The sequence below is a fragment of the Oncorhynchus gorbuscha genome, linkage group LG05 (genome assembly GCF_021184085.1).
Source record: "Oncorhynchus gorbuscha isolate QuinsamMale2020 ecotype Even-year linkage group LG05, OgorEven_v1.0, whole genome shotgun sequence".
NCBI lineage: Eukaryota > Metazoa > Chordata > Actinopteri > Salmoniformes > Salmonidae > Oncorhynchus > Oncorhynchus gorbuscha.
This window is the reverse complement of record NC_060177.1, coordinates 52,180,910-52,206,519: the sequence shown is the minus strand read 5'-3', so window position 1 is coordinate 52,206,519 and position 25,610 is coordinate 52,180,910. Positions and strand designations below refer to the sequence as shown.

At 43.2% G+C, this 25,610-nt stretch overlaps 1 protein-coding gene across 1 annotated transcript in view; it reads right to left on the bottom strand.

The window, feature by feature from the left end:
• Positions 1 to 24,552, bottom strand: part of LOC124036021 (fibrinogen C domain-containing protein 1-like) — a 175,165-nt gene extending 150,613 nt beyond the window's left edge. Inside the window, exon 1 of the mRNA XM_046350072.1 lies at positions 23,696 to 24,552. Within this exon, the coding sequence (XP_046206028.1) occupies positions 23,696 to 23,767 (72 nt within the window). The 5' untranslated portion in view covers positions 23,768 to 24,552. The remainder of the gene's footprint in view (positions 1 to 23,695) is intronic.
• Positions 24,553 to 25,610: the final 1,058 nt, after the last annotated feature.

The window sequence follows — 25,610 nt, the reverse complement described above, 5'->3', positions numbered from 1 at the left end:
CATTTACATTTCTATAGACGGTTGACATCTAGTGGAAGCCCTAGGAAGTGAATCTTCATACATATCCCAAAGGGATTTCAATAGTATAATAATAATTCCTGTTTGGATATCTTCTCAGGTTTTTGCCTGCCATATGAGTTATGTTATACTCACAGACATCATTCAAACAGTTTTAGAAACTTCAGAGTGTTTCCCATCCAATATTAATAATAACATGCATAAATTAGCAACTGAGACTGAGGAGCAGGCTTTTTATTCTGGGCACCTTTCATCCAAGCTACTCAATAGTGCCCCTGCAGTCATAAGAAGTTAAAATAAAATCCAACAATAATATCAAGGGGATAGAAATCCAGGGCATAAAAACAAAGGTGTCATTGTATGCTGATGTATGCTCATGTTTTCCTTTACATCCACAATTTAAGGACGCCTCCTAAGGATCCCTCCATAGCGTCCATAGCCTCAATTTATGGATCAGCCTAAGGATCCCTCCATAGCCTCAAAGGATCTAGATCATTTTTCTACTTCTGGATTACAACCAAAAAATACAACTTTTACAATACTGTCTAGTTTCCAGTAAAATGGTCTGATGGTGAAGTGGACATAGTCAGTATTCATATCCTGAAATTTGGCCAAAAGATTAATGAAATGAATTACATAAAAATTCTTCAGCTTTTTTCTATCATAGGTAAAGAATCCAAGCAGTATATCTCTCCACAATAGTGTAAAATGTTCATAAATGTGTTCAATTATGTCTTGCCACAGTTTCCTTACATGAATACAATGGCAAAAAGATGCAACACCGTTTCTAGATGGTCATTACAAACGGTACAATTAGAGTTGATGCTTTTCTTAAACTTCTTCATATAGTGGTTGGCAGGATAATATTTATGAATACTTTAGAAACATCCTTTATTTTGTTCACAGGACGGTATGTGTGTGGCAACATCCCTACTTTTTCCCAACAGATATTATCAATAAAACCATTCCAATAAGGAATGACATAAGGTATAGATACAACATCCTGCTGAAACAAGGTTCGTATCGCTCTGTTGTTCAATGGACCAAAAGAGAAACAAATCTTTCCTAATGATGAGTCAACAGGGTTAATGGAAGGTAGGTTCCAAGGTTCTGGTATTGACACATTCCTGAATAATAAAACAACACCTGAGGGAATGGCATCTAAAACAATTGCAAAATATTTAGGTGTTTCAGGGATCTTGTAAAGTGCTAAGAATTCCTTATAACTAAGTAAAAAACCCTCTGCATTTACAGGTTGGCTCACCAATAGGATATTATTTTCAGAAACAACATTCTAAAAACAAAGGGGTATTTGTTTTACAATATATCCCGATTATTCCATATATAATATCTGCGTGGAGAAAATTATGCTTATAAATTAATGACCATGACAAGAAAACCTGCCGATGAAAAATAGAGTTTTACTGGAACTTTGTCAATATTATAATTGCAAACCAACATGAAGTTAAGGCCACCAAAGGTAAAATTCCACATAGAAGTGGGTCTTCTTAGGAATTGTTTTATCCATGTCATGCAGGTGAAAGAGGACCCAAACGCGACTTAACAGAAACAGAGTTTATTAAAGTCCAAAACGGAATAACAGAAATCCTCTAGATTTGTAGAGGGGAAAACAACTGGAGAAGCGGCCACAGACTGCAGGTCGCTTCGGGTAGGCGCAGGCCGTAGTCGACTGAGACACCTGCTCACACGCAGCATCTGATGAAGGCACAAAACACGACAGGACAGGGTGATACACAATCACGGCAAAAACACGACAGGACAGGGCGAAACGCAATCACAGCATGGTGAATACAATACAAGGAACCGACGGAACAGGAACGGATCACAAAGGAATAAATAGGGACTCTAATCAGGGAAAGGATCGGGAACAGGTGTGGGAAGACTAAATGATGATTAGGGGAATAGGAACAGCTGGGAGCAGGAACGGAACGACAGAGAGAAGAGAGAGCGAGAGAGTGAGAGAGGGAGGGAGGAGAGAGGGATAGAACCAAACAAGACCAGCAGAGGGAAACGAATAGCATGGGGAGCACAGGGACAAGACATGACAATAAATGACAAACATGACAGTACCCCCACTCACCGAGCGCCTCCTGGCGCACTCGAGGAGGAATCCTGGCGGCAACGGAGGAAATCATCGATGAGCGAACGGTCCAGCACGTCCCGAGACGGAACCCAACTCCTCTCCTCAGGACCGTAACCCTCCCAATCCACTAGGTATTGGTGACCCCGTCCCCGAGAACGCATGTCCATAATCTTATGTACCTTGTAAATAGGTGCGCTCTCGACAAGGACGGGAGGGGGAGGGAAGACGAACGGGGGTGCGAAGAAAGGGCTTAACACAGGAGACATGGAAGACAGGATGGACGCGACGAAGATGTCGCGGAAGAAGCAGTCGCACAGCGACAGGATTGACGACCTGGGAGACACGGAACGGACCAATGAACCGCGGAGTCAACTTACGAGAAGCTGTCGTAAGAGGAAGGTTGCGAGTGGAAAGCCACACTCTCTGGCCGCAACAATACCTTGGACTCTTAATCCTGCGTTTATTGGCGGCTCTCACCGTCTGTGCCCTGTAACGGCAAAGTGCAGACCTCACCCTCCTCCAGGTGCGCTCACAACGTTGGACAAACGCTTGAGCGGAGGGAACGCTGGACTCGGCAAGCTGGGATGAGAACAGAGGAGGCTGGTAACCCAGACTACTCTGAAACGGAGATAACCCGGTAGCAGACGAAGGAAGCGAATTGTGAGCGTATTCTGCCCAGGGGAGCTGTTCTGCCCAAGACGCAGGGTTTCTGAAAGAAAGGCTGCGTAGTATGCGACCAATCGTCTGATTGGCCCTCTCTGCTTGACCGTTAGACTGGGGATGAAACCCGGAAGAGAGACTGACGGACGCACCAATCAAACGACAGAACTCCCTCCAAAACTGTGATGTGAATTGCGGGCCTCTGTCTGAAACGGCGTCTAACGGGAGGCCATGAATTCTGAATACATTCTCAATAATGATTTGTGCCGTCTCCTTAGCGGAAGGAAGTTTAGCGAGGGGAATGAAATGTGCCGCCTTAGAGAACCTATCGACAACCGTCAGAATCACAGTCTTCCCCGCAGACAAAGGCAGACCGGTAATGAAGTCTAAGGCAATGTGAGACCATGGTCGAGAAGGAATGGGGAGCGGTCTGAGACGACCGGCAGGAGGAGAGTTACCCGACTTAGTCTGCGCGCAGTCCGAACAAGCAGCCACGAAACGGCGCGTGTCACGCTCCTGAGTCGGCCACCAAAAGCGCTGGCGAATAGACGCAAGAGTGCCTCGAACACCGGGATGACCAGCTAACTTGGCAGAGTGAGCCCACTGAAGAACAGCCAGACGAGTGGAAACAGGAACGAAAAGGAGGTTACTAGGACAAGCGCGCGGCGACGCAGTGTGCGTGAGTGCTTGCTTAACCTGTCTTTCAATTCCCCAGACTGTTAACCCGACAACACGCCCATAAGGAAGAATCCCTCGGGATCAGTAGAAGCCACAGAAGAACTAAACAGACGGGATAAGGCATCAGGCTTGGTGTTCTTGCTACCCGGACGGTAAGAAATCACAAACTCGAAACGAGCGAAAAACAACGCCCAACGAGCTTGACGGGCATTAAGTCGTTTGGCAGAACGGATGTACTCAAGGTTCTTATGGTCTGTCCAAACGACAAAAGGAACGGTCGCCCCCTCCAACCACTGTCGCCATTCGCCTAGGGCTAAGCGGATGGCGAGCAGTTCACGGTTACCCACATCATAGTTGCGCTCAGATGGCGACAGGCGATGAGAAAAATAAGCGCAAGGATGAACCTTATCGTCAGACTGGAAGCGCTGGGATAGGATGGCTCCCACGCCTACCTCTGAAGCGTCAACCTCGACAATGAATTGTCTAGTGACGTCAGGAGTAACGAGGATAGGAGCGGACGTAAAACGTTCTTTTAGAAGATCAAAAGCTCCCTGGGCGGAACCGGACCACTTAAAACACGTCTTAACAGAAGTAAGAGCTGTGAGAGGGGCAGCAACTTGACCGAAATTACGAATGAAACGCCGATAGAAATTAGCGAAACCTAAAAAGCGCTGCAACTCGACACGTGACCTTGGAACGGGCCAATCACTGACAGCTTGGACCTTAGCGGAATCCATCTGAATGCCTTCAGCGGAAATAACGGAACCGAGAAAAGTAACGGAGGAGACATGAAAAGAGCACTTCTCAGCCTTTACGTAGAGACAATTCTCTAAAAGGCGCTGTAGAACACGTCGAACGTGCTGAACATGAATCTCGAGTGACGGAGAAAAAATCAGGATATCGTCAAGATAGACAAAAACAAAAATGTTCAGCATGTCTCTCAGAACATCATTAACTAATGCCTGAAAAACAGCTGGCGCATTGGCGAGACCGAACGGCAGAACCCGGTACTCAAAATGCCCTAACGGAGTGTTAAACGCCGTTTTCCACTCGTCCCCCTCTCTGATGCGCACGAGATGGTAAGCGTTACGAAGGTCCAACTTAGTAAAGCACCTGGCTCCCTGCAGAATCTCGAAGGCTGATGACATAAGGGAAGCGGATAACGATTCTTAACCGTTATGTCATTCAGCCCTCGATAATCCACGCAGGGGCGCAGAGTACCGTCCTTCTTTTTAACAAAAAGAACCCCGCCCGGCCGGAGAAGAAGAAGGCACTATGGTACCGGCGTCAAGAGACACAGACAAATAATCCTCGAGAGCCTTACGTTCGGGAGCCGACAGAGAGTATAGTCTACCTCGAGGAGGAGTGGTCCCCGGAAGGAGATCAATACTACAATCATACGACCGGTGAGGAGGAAGGGAGTTGGCTCGGGACCGACTGAAGACCGTGCGCAGATCATGATATTCCTCCGGCACTCCTGTCAAATCGCCAGGTTCCTCCTGAGAAGTAGGAACAGAAGAAACGGGAGGGATGGCAGACATTAAACACTTCACATGACAAGAAACGTTCCAGGATAGGATAGAATTACTAGACCAATTAATAGAAGGATTATGACATACTAGCCAGGGATGACCCAAAACAACAGGTGTAAACGGTGAACGGAAAATCAAAAAAGAAATAGTCTCACTGTGGTTACCAGATACTGTGAGAGTTAAAGGTAGTGTCTCAAATTTGATACTGGGAAGATGACTACCATCTAAGGCAAACATGGGCGTAGGCCTGTCTAACGGTCTGAAAGGAATGTTATGTTTCCGAACCCATGCTTCGTCCATGAAACAACCCTCAGCCCCAGAGTCAATCAAAGCACTGCATGTAGCACCCGAACCGGTCCAGCGTAGATGGACCGACATAGTAGTACAAGATCTAGATGAAGGGACCTGAGTAGTAGCGCTCACCAGTAGCCCTCCGCTTACTGATGGACTCTGGCCTCTTACTGGACATGAATTAACAAAATGTCCAGCAACTCCGCAATAGAGGCACAGGCGGTTGGTGATCCTCCGTTCCCTCTCCTTATTCGAGATGCGAATCCCTCCCAGCTGCATGGGCTCAGTCTCAAAGCCAGAGGAGGGAGATGGTTGCGATGCGGAGCAGGGAAACACCGTTGATGCGAGCTCTCTTCCACGAGCCCGGTGACGAAGATCTACCCGTCGTTCTATGCGGATGGCGAGAGCAATCAAAGAATCCACATCTGATGGAACCTCCCGGGAGAGAATCTCATCCTTAACCACTGCGTGGAGTCCCTCCAGAAAACGAGCGAGCAGCGCCGGCTCGTTCCACTCACTAGAGGCAGCAAGAGTGCGAAACTCAATGGAATAATCCGTTATGGACCGTTCACCTTGGCATAAGGAAGCCAGGGCCCTAGAAGCCTCCCCACCAAAAACTGAACGGTCAAAAACCCGAATCATCTCCTCTTTAAAGTTCTGGAATCTGTTAGAGCAATCAGCCCTTGCCTCCCAGATAGCTGTGCCCCATTCTCGAGCCCGGCCAGTAAGGAGTGAAATGACGTAAGCAACCCGAGCTCTCTCTCTAGAGTATGTGTGGGGTTGGAGAGAGAACACAATCTCACACTGCGTGAGAAAGGAGCGGCACTCAGTGGGCTGCCCGGAGTAGCAAGGTGGGTTATTAACCCTGGGTTCTGGAGGCTCGGCAGGCCAGGGAGTAACAGGTGGCACGAGACGTAGACTCTGGAACTGTCCAGAGAGGTCGGAAACCTGAGCGGCCAGGTTCTCCACGGCATGGCGAGCAGCAGACAATTCCTGCTCGTGTCTGCCGAGCATGGCTCCTTGGATCTCGACGGCAGTGTAACGAGCGTCTGAAGTCGCTGGGTCCATTCCTTGGTCGGTTCCTTCTGTCATGCAGGTGAAAGAGGACCCAAACGCGACTTAACAGAAACAGAGTTTATTAAAGTCCAAAACGGAATAACAGAAATCCTCTAGATTTGTAGAGGGGAAAACAACTGGAGAAGCGGCCACAGACTGCAGGTCGCCGGGTAGGCGCAGGCCGTAGTCGACTGAGACACCTGCTCACACGCAGCATCTGATGAAGGCACAAAACACGACAGGACAGGGTGATACACAATCACGGCAAAAACACGACAGGACAGGGCGAAACGCAATCACAGCATGGTGAATACAATACAAGGAACCGACGGAACAGGAACGGATCACAAAGGAATAAATAGGGACTCTAATCAGGGGAAAGGATCGGGAACAGGTGTGGGAAGACTAAATGATGATTAGGGGAATAGGAACAGCTGGGAGCAGGAACGGAATGACAGAGAGAAGAGAGAGCGAGAGAGTGAGAGAGGGAGGGGGAGAGAGAGGGATAGAACCAAACAAGACCAGCAGAGGGAAACGAATAGCATGGGGAGCACAGGGACAAGACATGACAATAAATGACAAACATGACAATCCAATTGATCTTAAAAGTATTATATAAGGTAGGCAAGTTGAGAACAAGTTCTCATTTACAATTGCGACCTGGCCAAGATAAATCAAAGCAGTTCGACACATACAACGACACAGAGTTACACATGGAGTAAAACAAACATACAGTCAATAATACAGTATAAACAAGTCTATATACCATGAGAGCAAATGAGGTGAGATAAGGGAGGTAAAGGCAAAAAACAGGCCATGGTGGCAAAGTAAATACAATATAGCAAGTAAGACACTGGAATGGAAGATATGCAATGGAAGAATGTGCGAAGTAGAAATACAAATAATGGGGTGCAAAGGAGCAAAATAAATAAATAAATGAAATACAGTAGGGAAAGAGGTAGTTGTTTGGGCTAAATTATAGGTGGGCTATGTACAGGTGCAGTAATCTGTGAGTTGCTCTGACAGTTGGTGCTTAACTTCTTCGATATAGGTGGCGCTCTTTTAATTTTTGGATAAAAAAACGTCCCCGTTTTAAACAAGATATTTTGCCTCGAAAAGATGCTCGATTATGCTTATAATTGACAGCTTTGGAAAGAAAACACTCTGACGTTTCCAAAACTGCAAAGATATTATCTGTGAGTGCCACAGAACTGATGCTACAGGCGAAACCAAGATGAAATTTCAAACAGGAAGTGCCCCAGATTTTGAAGGCGCTGTGTTCCAATGTCTCCTTATATGCCTGTGAATGCGCCAGGAATGAGCTTACACTTTCTGTCGTTTCCCCAAGGTGTCTGCAGCATTGTGACGTATTTGTAGGCATATCATTGGAAGATTGACCATTTTACACTACATCTACCAGGTGCTCGCTTGGTGTCCTCCGTCGCAATTATTGCGTAATCTCCAGCTGCGTGTATTTTTCCATTTGCTTCCGAGGAGAAACCCAACTGCCATGAAATGATTTATCATCGAATAGATATGTGAAAAACACCTTGAGGATTGATTCTAAACAACGTTTGCCATGTTTCTGTCGATATTATGGAGTTAATTTGGAAAAAAGTTTGGCATTGTAATGACTGAATTTTCGGGGTTTTTTCTTGGCCAAACGTGATGAACAAAACGGAGCGATTTCTCCTACACAAATAATCTTTTGGGGAAAAATGAACATTTGCTATCTAACTGAGAGTCTCCTCATTGAAAACATCCAAAGTTCTTCAAAGGTAAATTATTTTATTTGAATGCTTTTCTTGTTTTTGTGAAAATGTTGCCTGCTGAATGCTAGGCTTAATGCTATGGTAGCTATCAATACTCTTACACAAATGCTTGTGTAGCTATGGTTGAAAAGCATATTTTGAAAATCTGAGATGACAGTGTTGTTAACAAAAGGCTAAGCTTGTGAGTGAATATATTTCTTTCATTTCATTTGCGATGTTCATGAATAGTTAACGTTGCGTTATGGTAATGAGCTTGAGGCTATGATTACGCTCCCAGATACGCTATTGCTCGACGCAAGAAGTTAAAGCTAGTGAGGGAGATAAGTGTTTCCAGTTTCAGAGATTTTTGTAGTTCGTTCCAGTCATTGGCAGCAGAGAACTGGAAGGAGAGGCGGCCAAAGAAAGAATTGGTTTTGGGGGTGACTAGAGATATACCTGCTGGAGCGTGTGCTACAGGTGGGAGATGCTATGGTGACCAGCGAGCTGAGATAAGGGGGGACTTTACCTAGCAGGGTCTTGTAGATGACATGGAGCCAGTGGGTTTGGCGACGAGTATGAAGCGAGGGCCAGCCAACGAGAGCGTACAGGTCGCAATGGTGGGTAGTATATGGGGCTTTGGTGACAAAACGGATAGCACTGTGATAGACTGCATCCAATTTGTTGAGTAGGGTATTGGAGGCTATTTTGTAAATGACATCGCCAAAGTCGCGGATTGGTAGGATGGTCAGTTTTACAAGGGTATGTTTGGCAGCATGAGTGAAGGATGCTTTGTTGCGAAATAGGAAGCCAATTCTAGATTTAACTTTGGATTGGAGATGTTTGATATGGGTCTGGAAGGAGAGTTTACAGTCTAACCAGACACCTAAGTATTTGTAGTTGTCCATGTATTCTAAGTCAGAGCCATCCAGAGTAGTGATGTTGGACAGGTGGGCAGGTGCAGGTAGCGATCGGTTGAAGAGCATGCATTTAGTTTTTCTTGTATTTAAGAGCAATTGGAGGCCACGGAAGGAGAGTTGTATGGCATTGAAGCTTGCCTGGAGGGTTGTTAACACAGTGTCCAAAGAAGGGCCAGAAGTATACAGAATGCTGTCTTCTGGGTAGAGGTGGATCAGAGACTCACCAGCAGCAAGAGCGACCTCATTGATGTATACAGAGAAGAGAGTCGGTCCAAGAATTGAACCCTGTGGCACCCCCATAGAGAATGCCAGAGGTCCGGACAGCAGACCCTCCGATTTGACACACTGAACTCTATCAGAGAAGTAGTTGGTGATCCAGGCGAGGCAATCATTTGAGAAACCAAGGCTGTCGAGTCTGCCGATGAGGATGTGGTGATTAACAGAGTCGAAAGCCTTGGCCAGATCAATGAATAAGGCTGCACAGTAATGTTCGTTTAGGACCTTGAGCGTGGCTGAGGTGCACCCATGACCAGCTCTGAAACCAGATTGCATAGCAGAGAAGGTAAGGTGAGATTCGAAATAGTCTGTAATATGTTTGTTGACTTGGCTTTCGAAGACCTTAGAAAGGCATGGTAGGATAGATATAGGTCTGTAGCAGTTTGGGTCAAGAGTGTCCCCCCCCCTTTGAAGAGGGGGATGACCGCAGCTGCTTTCCAATCTTTGGGAATCTCGAGACGACACGAAAGAGAGGTTGAACAGGCTAGTAATAGAGGTGGCAAAAATTTCTGCAGATTTTAGAAAGGGTCCAGATTGTCTAGCCCGGCTGATTTGTAGGGGTCCAGATTTTGCAGCTCTTTCAGAACATCAGCTGTACGGATTTGGGAGAAGGAGAAATGGGGAACGCTTGGGCGAGTTGCTGTGGGGGGGTGCAGTGCTGTTGACCGGGGTAGGAGTAGCCAGGTGGAAAGCATGGCCAGCCGTAGAAAAATGCTTATTGAAATTCTCAATTATGGTGGATTTATCAGTGGTGACAGTGTTTCCTATCTTCAGTACAGTGGGCAGCTGGGAGGAGGTGTTCTTATTCTCCATGGACTTTACAGTGTCCCGGAACTTTTTTGAGTTAGTGTTGCAGGAAGCAAATTTCTGCTTGAAAAAGCTAGCCTTGGCTTTTCTAACTGCCTGTGTATAATTGCTTCTAGCTTCCCTGAACAGCTGCATATCACGGGGGCTGTTCGATGCTAATGCAGAACGCCATAGGATGTTTTTGTGTTGGTTAAGGGCAGTCAGGTCTGGGGAGAACCATATATCTGTTCCTGGTTCTAAATTTCTTGAATGGGGCATGTTTATTTAAGATGGTTAGGAAGGCATTTAAAAAAATATCCAGGCATCCTCTACTGACGGGATGAGATCAATATCCTTCCAGGATATCCCGGCCAGGTCGATTAGAAAGGCCTGCTCGCTGAAGTGCTTCAGGGAGCGTTTGACAGTGATGAGTGGAGGTCGTTTGACCGCTGACCCATTACGGATGTAGGCAATGAGGCAGTGATCGCTGAGATCTTGGTTGAAGACAGCAGAGGTGTATTTAGAGGGCAAGTTTGTTAGGATGATATCTATGAGGGTGCCTGTGTTTAAGGCTTTGGGGAGGTACCTGGTAGGTTCATTGATAATTTGTGTGAGATTGAGGGCATCAAGTTTAGATTGTAGGATGGCTGGGGTGTTAAGCATGTTCCAGTTTAGGTTGCCTAGCAGCACGAGCTCTGAAGATAGATGGGGGGCAATCAGTTCACATATGGTGTCCAGAGCACAGCTGGGGGCAGAGGGTGGTCTATAGCAGGCGGCAATGGTGAGAGACTTGTTTTTATAGTGGTGGATTTTTAAAAGTAGAAGTTCAAATTGTTTGGGTACAGACCTGGATAGTAGGACAGAACTCTGCAGGCTATCTTTGCAGTAGATTGCAACACCGCCCCCTTTGGCAGTTCTATCTTGTCTGAAAATGTTGTAGTTTGGGATTAAAATGTCTGAATTTTTGGTCTTCCTAAGCCAGGATTCAGACACAGCTAGAACATCCGGGTTGGCAGAGTGTGCTAAAGCAGTGAATAGAACAAACTTAGGGAGGAGGCTTCTAATGTTAACATGCATGAAACCAAGGCTATTACGGTTACAGAAGTCGTCAAAAGAGAGTGCCTGGGGAATAGGAGTGGAGCTAGGCACTGCAGGGCCTGGATTCACCTCTACATCGCCAGAGGAACACAGGAGTAGAATAAGGGTACGGCTAAACGCAATAAGAATTGGTTGTCTAGAATGTCTGGAACAGGGAGTAAAAGGAGGTTTCTGGGGGCGATAAAATAGCATCAAGGTATAATGTACAGACAAAGGTATGGTAGGATGTGAATACAGTGGAGGTAAACCTAGGTATTGAGTGATGAAGAGAGAGAGATATTGTCTCTAGAAACATCATTGAAACCAGGAGATGTCATTGTATGTGTGGGTGGTGGAACTAATAGGTTGGATAAGGTATAGTGAGCAGGACTAGAGGCTCTACAGTGAAATAAGCCAATAAACACTAACCAGAACAGCAATGGACAAGGCATATTGACATTAAGGAGAGGCATGCTTAGTCGAGTGATCAAAAGGGTCCAGTGAGTCGAGGTTGGTTGGGGGTCACGGCGAATTAGACAGCTAGCCAGGCCATCGGAAGCAAGCTAGCATAGGATGGAGGTCTGTTATTAGTCACCTCTTGCGTTCCGTCAGGAGATTAGTGGGGTTCCGTGTGGTAGAGGGGATTAATCCAAATCACACAAAAAAACAATAGATATAGTTATAGAGGCCCAAGAAGAAAATAAATAATTAATAATATTAATAAAAATGAATAAATAAATTGTCCGATTGTCTATTCAGATAGCAGCCGATAAGACAGCTAACGGTTAGCGGGCCGCAGATGGGCGTTCTGGTAACGTCGCGACGGAGGAGCCGGGTAGATAACGTGGGCAGTCCAGTTGTGAAGGCCCGGTGGGGCTCCGCGTAGGCAGTAAAACGTGTCCGGATAGGTGATTGTAGCCCAGGAGTGATTGATGGAACTCTTCAGCTGGCTAGCTCCGGAATAATTTATGTTGGCTCCGGAATCGATGAAAGCCGATAGTCACAAGGATAGCAGCTAGCTAGCTGTGAGATCCAGGTATGAATGTCCAGAGTTAGCGGTTGAAATCCAGGGACATGGAGAGAAAAATTGGTCCGGTATGTTCCGAGCCGCGCTGCGCCGTACAAAACTGCCGATAGATTTTCGAGCTAAAGGATAGCTGATGACCACAAACCGTGGTTAGCTGAATACTAACGATTAGCCAGTAAAGAAGCTAACTAGCTTCTGATTAGCTTCTGATTAGCTTCTGGATTAGCTTCTGGATTATCTTCTGGATTAGTTTCTGGATTAGCTTCTGGCTAGTTTCTGGCTAGTTTCTGGCTAGCTTCTTGGAGGATTACAGATTTGAGGTAAATAATACTTTTAAAAATAAATATAAATTGGTGATGCGGGTTGCAGGAGAGTGTTTTGAAGATGAGTTTATGGAAAATTAAAAAATATATATAAAAAGGTATGTGAAAAAAGTTGTAAGGACAAAAGACATCTGAACTGCTATGCCATCTTGGAATCAAAGTGTCAAAATCAAAATCAAAATGTAATGGGTATAGTTTCTCCACAGAAAGTTGAAAAGCATCTGGTCTATCTCCTTCCTTATTTTACCATCACGATATAAAGATGGTGTGCTATGTGTTAGCCTAGAGATACCTTCAGTCTTAATTATTAGGAATCTTCCTTTTAAAGGTAAGTCACTCTGTAGCCATTGATTTAGATGTGTTTAATAAGAGGGTTCAAATGTAGTAAGCCTCGACTTCTGATCCTTAGTAATGGTTATGCCTAAATATGTAAGTTTTTCTTTCACTGGAATACCATAACATGAAGGTGTCACACAATCTTTGACAGCCATGATTTCCCATTTATTAATGTTAAGATATAGACCAGATTCTTTGGAAAAGGATTGTATTATATTGATCGATATGGGAATTTGGTTAGCGTCTTTCAGATAAAGTGTAGTATTGTTAGCCAGCTGGCTTATAATAATTTCTTTACCAGCGATGGAAATACCTTGTACAGGACTATTATTGTAAGAAGAGATAGGATAACCTTGCCTAATTCCTCTCTTTAACTCAAATATAGGTGAGGTGCCATGTTTCAGTTTGATAGAGCTGTTACCATTTGTATAGAGAGTCTTAATAGCCTTACAGAAAAAAAACTAATTTTTCAAGGGAGTGGAAGAGGAACTGATGCTCTACTGTGTCAAATGCTTTATAAAAATCTAAAAAATAATATGAAGCTATCCTCGGTTATTAGGTCTGAGTAGTCAAGTATGTCTAGTACTACTCTGATATTGTTAGAAATATGTCTGTTCCTCATAAAGCCAGACTGTGTTTCAACAATGATTGCATCCAGGACTTCTTTAATTATTTTTGCAAGTAGTAGGTATCTTATAGTCATTATTAAGAATACACATAAAAGTCTGACGTAATTCCATCAACACTTGGATTAATTGTTCTTTAGATGTTTGACTCTATAATCTCTTCAACTTTAATGGGTTCATCACACTGTTTAGATTCTGTATCACTGATAGAGTGAACAATCCACATATCTGTGGATTCCTGCGGATATGTAGAGCTATATAATTTCCTGTAAAAATTGCTACAGTATTTAGCGATTCATGTTTGGTCATCTGTAATAAAACCATCAATGTTTAACTTATGGATAGTGTTATTTGTAGAGTACAATGTTTTCCTAGATCTAATAAAGGCTCCTTCTGTTTTTAATATAGTAACAGTATATTATCCAGATTATTTTGTAACTCAATCAGTTCCATCTTCTCCTCCCCAGAGAGGCCAGCTGGGGACCTCTGAGAAAGGAAAGGTATCTTAATTCCTCCTCAGCTCTTCTGGTTTTAGCAAGATTACTACCCTATTTTCTAAGGTATTTGGACACGTCAAATTTAAAGAGCTCCCAGTTCCTGCAATAAGATTTTTCTTCACAAGCCCTTTCCCAAAAGTGTGAGAGCAGATCTTTAATCTTAAACTTAACTATATTATTATTTAATAACGAGCTATTAAGCTTCCAGTAGGATGCTCTACCAAGGTTAAATTGGCATCAGCAGAAATTGAGTGAGACTCTTGAAAAATCTGTTAGAAATTTTTTAGCAAATAAAAATAAGGCCTTGCACTTTACATTGTTTCGTAACCCCCTAGCATTAAGAGGAACTATAGACAAATGCAAAACAACAAAAATAATATGGAGCAGTGAATGTAAGCGATATGGAAGAGATCTGCACCATTTAAGTCAACTTAAAGTGAAAAGCCAGACTGTGTTTTAACAATGTAGGCCTTCTTCTGGTGTAGTCATTCAATAACAAGCTAATAAATTATTGAGGTACCTGAGTATTCCGAAAAATAGTCACCTGAGGCTTGTTAGGTAATGTTAATCAGTACAAGGAAATTGAGAATACCATGGCTGAAACCATGGGTCTGAAGGAACGCGTTCTTCTTAGCAGCTTTCCAGACAGCATCCCTGTAGAATCTGGCAGTGAAGAGGATGATGATACCCCTGGGTCTTGAATCATTTTGCTGTTGCTTCTTGCTGAGGCGATGCACAACGTTGATGGTGTCACCAACTTTGTTCTTCTCTGCAGGCATAACTTATTGGCAGATGCGGATAGCCTCTCGTCACACATCCTCATTCTCCACTTCTGGCACGTCGTAGTCTCAGATTCAATCTTCTTGTGCATTTCTCTAGATCAGTGAGACGTCTATGGAAAACATTTTTATTCTGTTCCACCTTTTCCACACTTTTTTCAACTTTAGCCACTCTCATTTTCACATCTGTGATTTCACCACATGCAAACTCGAGTCTTTTTCAAGCCATTGATTACCATGGTGTTCGCGTCTACCATTTTCTAAATGGCATCAGACCTGGAGTTGATGAGTAAGGAGAGGGTAGCCACAATGTCAGTCCATGTTGGGTTTTTTGGAGGGTGGAGGTTTGCACGGAGTAACTGATAAAGAGGGGAACTCGTCATCTTCAACAGCATTCGAAAGCATGAGATTATCCTTAGGCCAAGTTTAGTTATGGCAGTTGTCTACAGGCACGTTCCTCTCTTGTTGATTAGCAATAGAACAGCTAGCTTCTTCCCCTCTTTTTTTTGTCATGACTTCGCATGGACATGCCAAAATCAATTATCCAATTATTATTCATGTCACAGGAAAGCTCTTATATCTTGAACAAATAAAAATATCAATAGCAATGACTGTAAACATGTTTTTTCACAATCTTTATGGTTTGGTGTGGAGTTTGGTAAAAAAAAGTGTCTGTTCAAGACGCCATCTTGGCCTTCCAACCGGATACTCTCATACTACGCTGCACCAGAACTGCGGCAGTGTCATTTCCGGGAAGCGCATGCTCAGGCCGCGATCAAATTACAGTTGCTTGGCAAAATGACGCTTCCCATCTCCATTCGAAAGGGATCCCGTATCCAGTCGTCTTGTCTTCTGTACTTCTCCGGGAAGAAGTCACAAAACTTTCCCTGCAGCTTGACAAGACGCTGTTTAACTTCTTGCGTCGAGCCATCCCGGATCCGGGATCGTGAATACAGCCTCAAGCTCATTACCATAACGCAACGTTAACTATTCATGAAAATTGCAAATGAAATGAAATTAATCTATTTGCTCTCAAGCTTAGCCTTTTGTTAACAACACTGTCATCTGAGATTTTCAAAATATGCTTCTCAACCATAGCAAACTAGCATTTAGCATATAGCGTTTAGCGTTAGCATTTAGCGTTAGCATTTAGCGTTAGCGTTAGCATTAGCAGGCAACATTTTCACAAAAACCAGCAAAAACATTCAATAAATAATTTACCTTTGAAGAACTTCGGATGTTTTCAATGAGAAGACTCTCAGTTAGATAGCAAATGTTCCGTTTTCCTGAAAGATTAGTTGTGAAGGAGAAATCGGTCCGTTTTCTACGTCATGTTTGGCTACCAAATAAAAACGAAAATTCATTCATCCAAACGCCAAACTTTCTTCCACATTAACTCCATAATATCGACTGAAACATGGTAAACGTTGTTTAGAATCAATCCTCAAGGTGTTTTTCACATATCTCTTCATGATATATCATTCCTGGAAGTCTCCTCTCTGTCTCAATCACATGGATGAATGCGAGCAGCTTGGAGATTACGCAACAATTTCAACAAAGGACACTGGGCGCACCCCTGGTAAATGTAGTCTCTTATGGCCAATCTTCCAATGATATGCCTACAAATACGTCACAATGCTGCAGACAACTTGGAGAAACGATGGAAAGGGCAGGCTAATTCGTGGCGCTTTCACAGCCATATAAGGAGACAACGGAAAACAGAGCCTCAAAAATCCTGCTCATTACCTGTTTGAGGTTGCATCTTGGTTTCGTCTGTAAGATCAGTTCTGGGGTACGCACAGATAATATCTTTGCAGTTTTGAAAACGTCAGAGTGTTTTCTTTCCAAAGCTGGCAATTATATGCATAGTCGAGCATCTTTTTGTGACAAAATATTGCGCTTAAAACGGGCACGTTTTTTAAATCCAATAATGAAATAGCGCCCCCCTAGCTTCAACTGGTTAATGTTTGTTTTTTCAGTGTGTTGCAGTGCACTTTGTTGATCAGGTTCAGAATCTTGAAGGAAATACTGTCAGTTATCCTGTTAGAAACATGATTTGCCCGAACAGTAAGTTTAATCTTGAAGGCATCCACTTTGTCCCTTTGTTCTAATCAATTGTGTCCCCTCACTTGCATTGACAGATTGAGCGAATTGAGATGATAAAAAAATATCTGCCAGGTAGGCAACCTGTGCAAGCTATTCCTCACAATCCAAATGTTCGGCCAGAGGTGACTTGATTTCCGAATGAAACGCAGCAATCTACGCTCGAAGTTCATAAAAGTGATCCAACACTTTACCCCTGCATGATAAAGCACCTGCTGGTGCTCGCTACCCATATCCCTGCAGAAGGCCTGGAAACACCTGCTTTTCGTGGAACTCTTTTTGATATAGTTAACACACTTGATCACATCCTGGAGAATGGTGTGGAGCTCAGGCACCATGTACTTCGCTGCCAATGCCTCCCTGTGTAGGAAGCAGTGATTCCAAGTCTCACTCGGTGCCCGCTCCAGGATCCGCTTTACTACTCCGGAGGGCTTTCCCATCATGGCAGCTGCCTCATCAGTGGTCACACCGATGTACCCATCCGACGCCAGTCCCATGGAGCCCAGGTACATATCCATTGTGTTAAAGACAGTCTCTGTGGCGGTGGGCAAATCAGCACTAACTGCTCCAACACTAACATGTTGATGTTTTAGGGTGGCAGGTTGCCTAGTGGTTAGAGCGTCAGACCAGTAACTGAAAGGTTACTGGATTGAATCCCTGAGCTGACAAGGCAAAAATCTGTCATTCCGCCTTTAAACAAGGCAGTTAACCTGCTGTTCCTAGGCCATCATTGTAAATAAGAATTTGTTCTTAAATGACTTGCCTAGTTAAATAAATACAAATAAAAAATGATGTTATTATCCCAGATGTGTCTGACATAGACCATTAAAATTGCATGGCTAGCCACATCTGTGGATTCATCAAGCTGCAGTGTGTAATGGCCATTTGTACTGATGCGCTCTGATGTCTGGTGCTCAGACATGTCCTGGATTCTTATCCTCATGGTGTCAAGTTTGTTGGCAGGTAACTCTCCCAAGATTTCAGTGCACATATCAATTGTAGCAGGGAGTATGAGATCCTCTACGCTGGTGTGGGATTTTCTGCATTTAGCAATGCACTGGGCGACAAGGTATGATGCACAAAGTGCCTTTTCTTGTACCGTGCATACATTCTTCAATGAATCTTGTGAGGCCTTCAGATGTTTACTTTTTTAAAAGTCAGCTGTCTTATCTTTGTGGCTTGGATCCTTGGTGTCCAGATGCCTTTTCATTTTGGAGGGTTTCATGCACTCATTAGCTAACAGCTCATTGCATAGGACGCACTGCATTCCACTCTCACCCTGCCTGTCTTATGTAAAACCATATTTGATGAAGTCGTGGTAGTATTTTCTCTTCTTGACAAGGACCGGGTTGTCTGCCTTGTTGTTGACATTGGAAGCAGCAGTAGATGAAGAGGGAACTGCACTTTTTCTTTAAAATTGTTGCAGATTTTACTCTGACAGCTTGCCTACATGAGTTAAACGACAGCTAACTATCAACATGTGCAATGCCTGCAGAATACATCTGCATTGTTAGCTGTCCAACAAGCTAGCTGTCAGAAGAAGATCTGTATTATCTGATTGGATGTGTCACATTTAAAACAATGTTGCAGGTTGAAATGTTTTATTCGATCAGCGTTTGTGTGTGTGTATGTGTGAGTGTGTGTGTGTAGGGCGAGAATGATCGGACACGTCGCATGCGCAAGAGTTGCAAAATAAATGTACACATACAATTTATTGTTATTCAATCATTGCACCCACACTGCTCGCGCACCTCAGCGAGCATCCGGGTGGCCAGGCACTAAAATAGAAATTGGTTCCATTTGTGACGCTCAAGTCCAGCCTCTCCCATCTCCTCATTGGTTTTTAGAAGCATATACCCATGTGCCATCTCCAGATAGGTTTTTAGGAGCATATAGCCATGTGGGTGATTGATGAAAGATGAAGGTCTACACTCCGGTAGGTTGCAGTAATGCTACAAACCACTATATTAAGTCCAAAATAAGAAGAAGAAGCCTGAAGGAAGGAGGAGAGATGACGAATGAAAATTGTTTTAATGTGTGGATTAATTGTCAGAGTTGAGGACCTTGTGCATTTCAGTCAAATTACAACCCAATGTTTATATCCCAGGACAAATGAGCTAGCAACTGCAAGCCAGCTAGCTAAATTGCCATATATGTTTAATGGTTGTCGACTTGTCCCCAAATTAATATAATTGGTTCAGAGTTTGTTTTGAGTGTGCGAGTGGTTTGAAAGCATGTAAGCAGTGCAGCGCATGCACGCATGTGTGTAGCGGTCAAGTTATGTAACGTCAGCAACAACAAGCGGTGCAGCGCATGCTACAGGTAACATTATGTAAAGTCAGCAACAATAAGCTGTGCGGTGGTTGACTTTCAAAATAATGTTATATATATATATTTATTTATTTGCACAAGTCACGTGACCTGTTAAAATCCTACCATGACCCCCATGGGGGGAATCACTGCTCTAGGGTACTTTCTGATAACCCATCAGGTTCCTCTACTCTGGGTTCCTTACAAACGACAGGATTTGGCACGACCTTCCCTCCAGTCAAATCGTTTCCCAAAATGAATGAGACCCCCTTCACTGGTAGGCTAGGCCTCACTCCAACGACAACGGAACCAGAAATAAGATCAGACTAGAGCTCCACATTATTCAAAGGAACTTCCATGCAACCCATCTCCACGCCTTGTATTAACACACTGTAGCCAGTTGCTGAAGTGTCAGACAAAGGCATTGTTGTTCTGATTTTAGTTGTCCTTTGTTTTTTTTGTGGTTTTTTTGCATTGTTGTTTGCTGTTTTCTTCTGTCTCTTTTCTTAATTTTCTTGGTTGTTGGTGCATTGGGGGGTTCTTGGGGGTGGGGAATGGAATTAATTGTATTTTTATTTTTCTTCTTGGGGGGGGACTGTGGGAGGGGTCTCGAATGGTTGAGGGACAGCTATTGGGGAAATGTGGGGGGGGGGGGATCTTGGAGGGTTCGGGTTCACGTTTTTTGGCCTGGTGTGAGATCTGTCAACGTACCCTTGAGCAGGGAATTGACCCTGGATGCTTCTGTCTGTCCCTCTGAATGGGAGTCTGTTGGATGACTGGTGTGGTGTAGTTGTTGAGCGGCTTCACTGCAAGTATATTGTATGTTTCGGATATTCAATAAAATGAATAACAAAAATAAAAAGTGTCAGACATAGGTAAAACACCCTTCAAAATGAAGGAATGGGCTGCCCCAGTGTCTCACAGTATTTTCATTGGCTGCTTAACAGCATCACCACTTAAAAGGTTCATACACATCTGAACCAAAATCTTGATGAACTGGAGTGCTCCAAGAAGAAGAAACAACCTTTTTTCCCTCTCATTTTTCTGTTTCAACTTAGGACACAGAGACCGTTTCTTTCTCATGCCAGTAATGACAAACTGGCAGATACGATCTTTATCTTTATCTGTGGGCACAGCTCAAGCAGTAATTTGTTTTTCAAGCTCAAAATAGTTTTTGCTCCAACTTTGCCTTTAGTTCTAACTCCCTTAGTTGCACTTTACGGGATGTACTCTACCCGTAGCGCCCTTTTCATCAGCCTATCTCTGAGAGGATTTCCTCCTCCACCAAAACAGTACCGATCAACTCTTTGGCTACTGCTTTTGGATCGTCAGATGCCACTGATGTCATAATGCTTTGCAATGACAAGTAGATTCACCTTTGTACATTTATCTAGCATCTCCCACGTAAGGTTTTCCACAAATGCTTTCAACTCTATGGCTTTAATTTTATAAGCTTGTGCCTTTATGCAACTATCAAAATGACTCCACCAATGTTATAACCCCTCAAGGTGGATGTCATGGACAAAAACTACCACAAAAGCTTATTTTGAACATTCAAATATCTGGGCAGAGCAGAGCTTCAGAGTAGGTGACATGAGCGACTACCATACTCATGGGGAACAATGTCCTGGACGCACACCCATTTTGTTACGTTCCCCAGCAAGACAACCATACATTGTCACTCAAACAGAGAGGGGAAATAACACAGAGTAACTGACAACAACCAAAACGAAACAGGTGGGGTTTTAGGAGGGGATCTGAAAGACACTCATGAGGGTGACCACTGAAAGTTGACCAGCAACAACAACTGGAACCTAAAAAAGACACATACAATGAGCACCCACTAAATTTGAGCAAGAAGAGGCAAACAAAAGACAACCCACATCAAACTTAAAGACAGGAAGCAAACCAAAAAGGTGGAACAAAATTAAATCAGATAAAGGTGACTTTTTTATTCTTTTTAAATAGGAGCAACAACTAAATGAGTTTACCCTCCATATCTCTCAAGACAATTAGAGCACAGGACCAGACACTCTTAAATAGCACCTGGGCCAACACAGGTGAAACACTAATGAGAGGGCAACCAGCACAGTTGTAACACATACTGACAAACGAGGTGACACCAATCGTTGCGCCCTACACGCTAATGTGCAAAACGTGCTAAAGTCCAAACTCAAAACTGAAGATTTGCTGTTATTGGCAGAGAGGTGTGAAACTCTTTCTTATTTACTGCATGGTGATGTCACCATGGAAGGCCAAAACAGTCTGAAATTACAGACAGCCTTTTCAAACAGCTCTTACACTAAAAGGGAATTATCATAATTTTCACAATTATTCCAACCTCTTAGTGTGGAAATATATATAAAACACAGAACAATCACGTTTCTGACTGCACTGGGCCTATAATTGCTTCTCTTAAAGGGAAATGTAGCTTTTTTTTATAACCAATGTTCAATGTAAATGGCATGCTAAGGAAGGGTGCAGATGCTTTTTTAAAAGAAACTTACCTCAACCATCAATTCACCTACTCATCCTGCAGCATGAATAGACATGAACAAATGTTCCAAAAACACACATATGTCCTTTTTGAAACGTGCAAGCTCTCAGTATAGTGATGCACGTCTTTAGATGCTGTGCAAATAAAATTGTGTCATTCCGAACTTTATCCGCAACGTTATATTCCATTTTGTTGCGATACTGCTCTGTCCATTCTAACAGCAGGCTACATGGAGAATGAAACAGCTGGATAGGGGGAAACAGTTTGAGTTGAACTAAATTATATATAACGTTGCGGTTAAAGTTCAGAATGGCACAATTTCATGTGTACAACATCTAAAGACGTGCATCACTATATTGGGAGCATTTCAGTTTCTAAAAGGAAATATGTGTGTTTTTTGGAGCAATTCCTTTTTCAGAGCCCCTGTACTGCAGGATGAGGAAGTGAATTGCTGGTTGTAGAAAATAAAAAGTGAAATCGAAAAAAGGTGTCTGGTCCTTTCTATAACATGCCACTTACATCAAAAATAGAGATATGGTTGAAAAAAAGGCAAACTTCTCCTTTAACATAAATGGACCCATAACTTAATTGGGCAGCAGACCTATTATGCAAGTCTTTCATTCTGGCTTAATTGAGATTATATTGTGTTGCATGAGTGAAGGACAAAATCAAGATTTGGGTTTGGTCAGTTGAAACACTTAACAAAGCAGTCATTAAACACTGTTGATGATGCAACTGTAACAAACATGTCAATGATAGCTGGTCCAAATGGGAGCAATGAAAGAAATTCATTGGGCTTACATGGAGACAGCTCTCTCTCTCTGTCTCTCTCTCTGTGTGTGTGTGTGTGTGTGTGTGTGTGTGTGTGTGTGTGTGTGTGTGTGTGTGTGTGTGTGTGTGTGTGTGTGTGTGTGTGTGTGTGTGTGTGTGTGTGTGTGTGTGTGTGTGTGTGTGTGTGTGTGTGTGTGTGTGTGTGTGTGTGTGTGTGTGTGTGTGAACTTGTGTGTGCGCTTGTGTGTGTGAAGTCTACATCATACTCATTATGATAATGAGAGAAAAACATGCATGGTGGTTGTCCACCTGTGATAAGTAGCTGCTGAGATTCTGATACCCTGGTTCACCTGTGGCCAGAAATACACGCTTTCAACTGAACAAAAAGCAGAAAAACACAGGTTTCCTACAGAAGTATATTAGTAACAAGACCCATAATCCTGTTCTCTAATACACAGCCAGAAGAGAGTATCATGCCAAAAAAATAAATATAATCTCAGACACCAAGTTACATAAAAATACACCAAGCTACTTAATGCCTTTCGACAAACTTAGCCTAGTATGTATGCCATTTCACAATGCCAAATACTCCACTGAGATGTTTAACTGGCATAGAAGTGTATAAAGTTAATATGTGAGATAAGAAACTGTTTCAACATCAGTTTCCTCCACTTTACAGTAATGCCTTTTTTTCTTTTTTTTTTACCTCAATGGATATTTATACAAAAATCTAATTAAAAAAACACATTTGCAGCTGGACAGCTGAAAGGCTAATGTCCCTATAGATGCACAAATTGTAAAGTAAGTGGACCGACAAATGAATGAAAAATATTTCAATAAAAAAAAAACTAAGGATAAATCCCAAAGATAGACAGGATTGAGCTCATTTCTGTTTCTACAGGATCATTCGGACATCTTGCCATTTGTCAATTAGAAATCATCATCAACTCAAGCGATTCAATAGCAATTTATGGACTTACCAGTACATTATATACTATTATAATTAAATATGTATAATTCACATCATATTAGCATAATTTCAAAGTCAAAACAATGAATAAACATAGGTACAGGCTTTCCCTAAATAGGCACATTTAGTTCCCCACGAAATAAATGTGTATTCGTGTTTATGTGTAATTACGTGCAATAGTTTTGCATTATTAGGAGCCACAGTCTATTTGAGGAAATACTTTGATGGTGCCTGCAGGCTTTACACCTGGGTTTTTTGTTTTTGAGCAGAGCAGATCAATTAATGAGTCTGTGCAGCATGCAATGCCTACCTGCGATTTATGCTGTTGTCCATCTTCGAGTTCTGACACACTGTTCATGATTGTCCATCGATCATTGACCATTCTCTGAAATTCTTAAAATCCGAGATTTGACATCATTGGTAAAGGAAGAGTGTCATCAACATACCAGGGTATATGCGTGTTTGAAATACTCCAATAAGAAGAGAAAAAAGGTTCTCACACACAAAACTAGGCTACTTCACTGCACAGATCTCTACAATTCTAACGGAGGTCCAGATCATGGGAATCTAGTACTACAAACATGTTGAAATCATACATACTTGTAGAACCCCTTGCAAATAGTTGCTTTGAATTTCCACAATTGTGAAATTGCAACAACGTTCCTTCTTGTTACAGTGTAAAAAAAAATCCACGTGCACTTTGGCAGTGCGCGTTTGATGCGTTGCAGATTTTCCGTTCCTAAAGAAACAAAAATTCACCGGTCGTTAACCAGAATCTAGAATAAAACCCCTTCTATTTAAATTGTTCTCAGACTCAAAATGTTGCCCAGTGTCCTGTCAAGGTTTTACGCGTGGTCTATGTCCTTGTTCAAATGTGAGAGAGCTCGGGTAAGATATTCAACCGCCTCTGTTTTACCTTAACTTAATAAGCATGAAGCAACTCTCTGATATGATTCAAGGCAAAGTCTTTAAGATTAGAAGCATATTGCATTTGGAAAGACGAGAAATCCAAGCCTCAACCCGTGTGCCTCCCTCAATGATTCCGTTCGCTGTGCAAGTGCGTACGCAGACAGTGTGTGTGCCACTATGTTACATGAATGTCTGTACCTGCATGGGCTTTACGCACCCGTTTCAACTCCCTCTGAGATGAGGATGCAGGTCATTAATTGAATCGCTTAACATTGCGACAGGAGCATAGCTTGTTGCTTTCTTCTTCATGTGATGGAAGTTACAGACATTCAACATTGCCCTTCTATCATTGCCCTTCTATCGTTTGCCAGCAGCATACCACCCTGCATCCCACTGCTGGCTTGCCTCTGAAGCTAAACAGGGTTGGTCCTGGATGGGAGACCAGATGCTGCTGGAAGTGGTGTTGGAGGGCAAGTAGGAGGCACTCTTTCCTCTGGACTGAAAAATAAATAAAAATCACAATGCCCCAGGGCAATGATTCAAATGATATCAAATGAAATATTATTTGTCACATGTGCCAAATACAACAGCGACAGTGATAACATTTCACCTTACAGTGAAATGCTTACTTTCAAGCCCTTATCCAACAATGCAGTTTTAAGTCAAATAAGTGTTAAGTAAAAAATAAAAGTAACACATAATTTACAGCAGCAGTAAAAGAACAATAGCAATATGTACATGTAGGTAGAGGTAAAGTGACTGCATAGATAATAAACAGAGAGTAGCTGCAGCGTAAAAGAGGGGTCTGAGGGGCCTTTGATTAGCTGTTCAGGAGTCTTATGGCTTGGGGGTAGAAGATGTTAAGAAGCCTTTTGGTACCGCTTGCCATGCAGTAGCAGAGAGAACAGCCCATGACTAGGGAGGCTGGAGTCTTTGACTATTTTAAGGGCTGACACCGCCTGGCATAGAGGTCCTGGATGGCAGGAAGCTTGGCCCCGGTGATGTACTGGGCCGTACGCACTACCTTCTGTAGTGCCTTGCAGTCTGAGGCCGAGCAGTTGACATACCAGGCAGTGATGCAACCAGTTAGGATGCTATCAATGGTGCAGTTGTACAACCTTTTGAGGATCTGAGGACCCATGCCACATTTTTTCAGTCTCCTGAGGGGGAATAGGTTTTGTCGTGCCTGCTTCACGACTGGCTTAGTGTGTTTAGACCATGTTAGTTCGATGGTGATATGGACACCAAGGAACTTGAAGCTCTAAATCTGCTCCACTATAGCCCCATCAATGAGAATGGGGGCGTGCTCGGTCCTC